The sequence below is a fragment of the Nannospalax galili genome, unplaced genomic scaffold (assembly GCF_000622305.1).
Source record: "Nannospalax galili isolate Female #2095 unplaced genomic scaffold, S.galili_v1.0 scaffold30535, whole genome shotgun sequence".
In the NCBI taxonomy this organism is placed as follows: Eukaryota; Metazoa; Chordata; class Mammalia; order Rodentia; family Spalacidae; genus Nannospalax; species Nannospalax galili.
Window position 1 is genome coordinate 1 of NW_008335806.1, and position 2108 is coordinate 2108.

Genomic DNA, 2108 nt, shown 5'->3' on the forward strand with positions numbered 1-2108 from the left:
AGATCCAGTCAAGTTGACAACCAAGACATCACAGATAGCAATGGTCATCCACTAAAATCTTCAAAATATAAAATCATTACAATTTCAACATATTTTAGAATATACAAAGTAATTGGTTTATTGTGACTTTTCATACCTATATATTATTATAATTGGTTCTTCCTTGCGCCATCCCATGACAATAGTTATAATTTTATTGATCACAGGTGGACCCAGTGGCAAAATACCCATAATCTCAGCAATTTAAGAGGTTGACTGGGGGAAGGTATATTCAAAACCTTCCTAGGCAACAGTAAATGCTGTGCCCATTTGGAAATCTCATGAAATCCTATATCAAAAGAAAAATGATAAAGATTGCTGGACAAATAATTTAGTGGTAAAGCCTATACTTAACATATGGTGTGATCTTATAGATAAGCATACATATTAATACATACTACCCATCTATTCAAAACTTGAGAAATATAGGCATGTTTGTAAACTTTATTTCATGTACAAGCATGTAATAAGGTACCAAGTCAGTTTCATCAACTGTTACCTTCCAAACAAATTCAGCATCAAGGTTCTATGCCTATGATTCCAGTTATGCAATTTTCCCTTATATCACTAAGAATGCATTGGCAAATGCAACAAAACCATAATTTTTCTTCTTCCTGGTCCCTCTATACACACACCCTAAACAACTGCAGAAACAACATAATTTCACATCACAAAATTCTCATTCCTGTTTGCTTATAATATCTCAAAGTATTTACTAGATTTCTTCAAATCAGAGCCACCTTCTGATCTTCCTGTTCAGTGCACCCCTCACGTCCTTGTTCCTCAGGGTGTAGATGAGAGGGTTGAGAGCAGGAGTGACCACTGTGTACATGATGGCGATGATCCGGTCCTGGTCCAGGGAGCTCCCCGAGGTAGGACGGATGTAGATGAAGAGAACAGGAGCATAGAAAATAGTGACGACCATGAAGTGGGAGGCACAGGTGGACAGTGCTTTGTGGAGCATGCTGCAAGAACGGGTCTTGAGGAACAGGTAGGTGATGATGTAGAAATAGGACAGAAATGTCAGAAAGAAGAGGCCAATGGCAGTATTCCCTGTGACATTACTGAGCAACCATAAATTGAGCTCAGTGTTCCCACAGGCCAGCTCTAGCAATGGCTTCACATCACAGAAAAAGTGATGGATCTGATTGGAGCCACAGAAGTTCAAACGCGACGTCATTACAGAGTGAAGGAAGGTATGGAAGAAGCCAATGGTCCAGATGGTGATGGCCATCAGGATACAGACCTGACGATTCATGATGACAGGGTAGTGGAGTGGTTTGCAGATAGCCACAAAGCGGTCAAACGCCATCACCGCCAGCAGCAGGGCCTCTGTGCTACCCAGGAAGTGGAAGAAATGAAGCTGAGTTATGCATCCCAAGAAGGAAATTTTGTTGTTTGTGGAGAGCAAGTTCTCCAGCATCTTTGGCACAGTCACAGTGGAGAAGCAGATATCTAGACACGCCAGGTTTCCCAGGAAGAAGTACATAGGTGAGTGGAGTCTCGGATCTGAGATGACGACCATCAGGATGGCTCCATTCCCGGCCACATTGACAAGGTAGATGGTGAGGAACACGGCAAAGAGAAGAGGGTTCAATTCCCATGTGTCTGTCACTCCCAGGAGGAGAAAGTCAGTGACTGAGGTTTGATTCAATAACACTTAAAAGAAAAGACAATAATTTTGGAACATCCATCTTCATGTTCATCGGTCTTTCTAGGCCTGAATTTTCTTGCCAACAGAAACATATTTTCTGAGATAGTATTTTTTTTTTGTATAAATCCATCTCAGTCTTTTTTGGTATTTGGCTATCAACCCACTAAAAATTATGTCTACATGTCTATTGTGTTTCTTACACAAACAACATTCTCACATTTGAGTGATCCAGGCAGGTCACGCATGTACCATATTCTCTAGCTGTGAACATTTGAATTTGACTCCACTTCCTTTCCATACCTTGTGTCAGCTCTGACAGCAAGTCACGTATAGAATATGCTATGTACCATATTCTCTAGCTGTGAACATTTGAATTTGACTCCACTTCCTTTCCATACCTTGTGTCAGCTCTGAC

At 40.9% G+C, this 2108-nt stretch overlaps 1 protein-coding gene across 1 annotated transcript; it reads right to left on the reverse strand.

Moving 5' to 3' along the window:
- Positions 1 to 769: 769 nt before the first annotated feature.
- Positions 770 to 1698, reverse strand: LOC103731992 (olfactory receptor 12D2-like; the record flags this gene model as incomplete). The annotated part of the gene is made up of 1 exon (XM_008830506.1): positions 770 to 1698. A coding segment is annotated over one exon (929 nt), but the record flags the coding sequence as incomplete, so codon positions are not given.
- Positions 1699 to 2108: the final 410 nt, after the last annotated feature.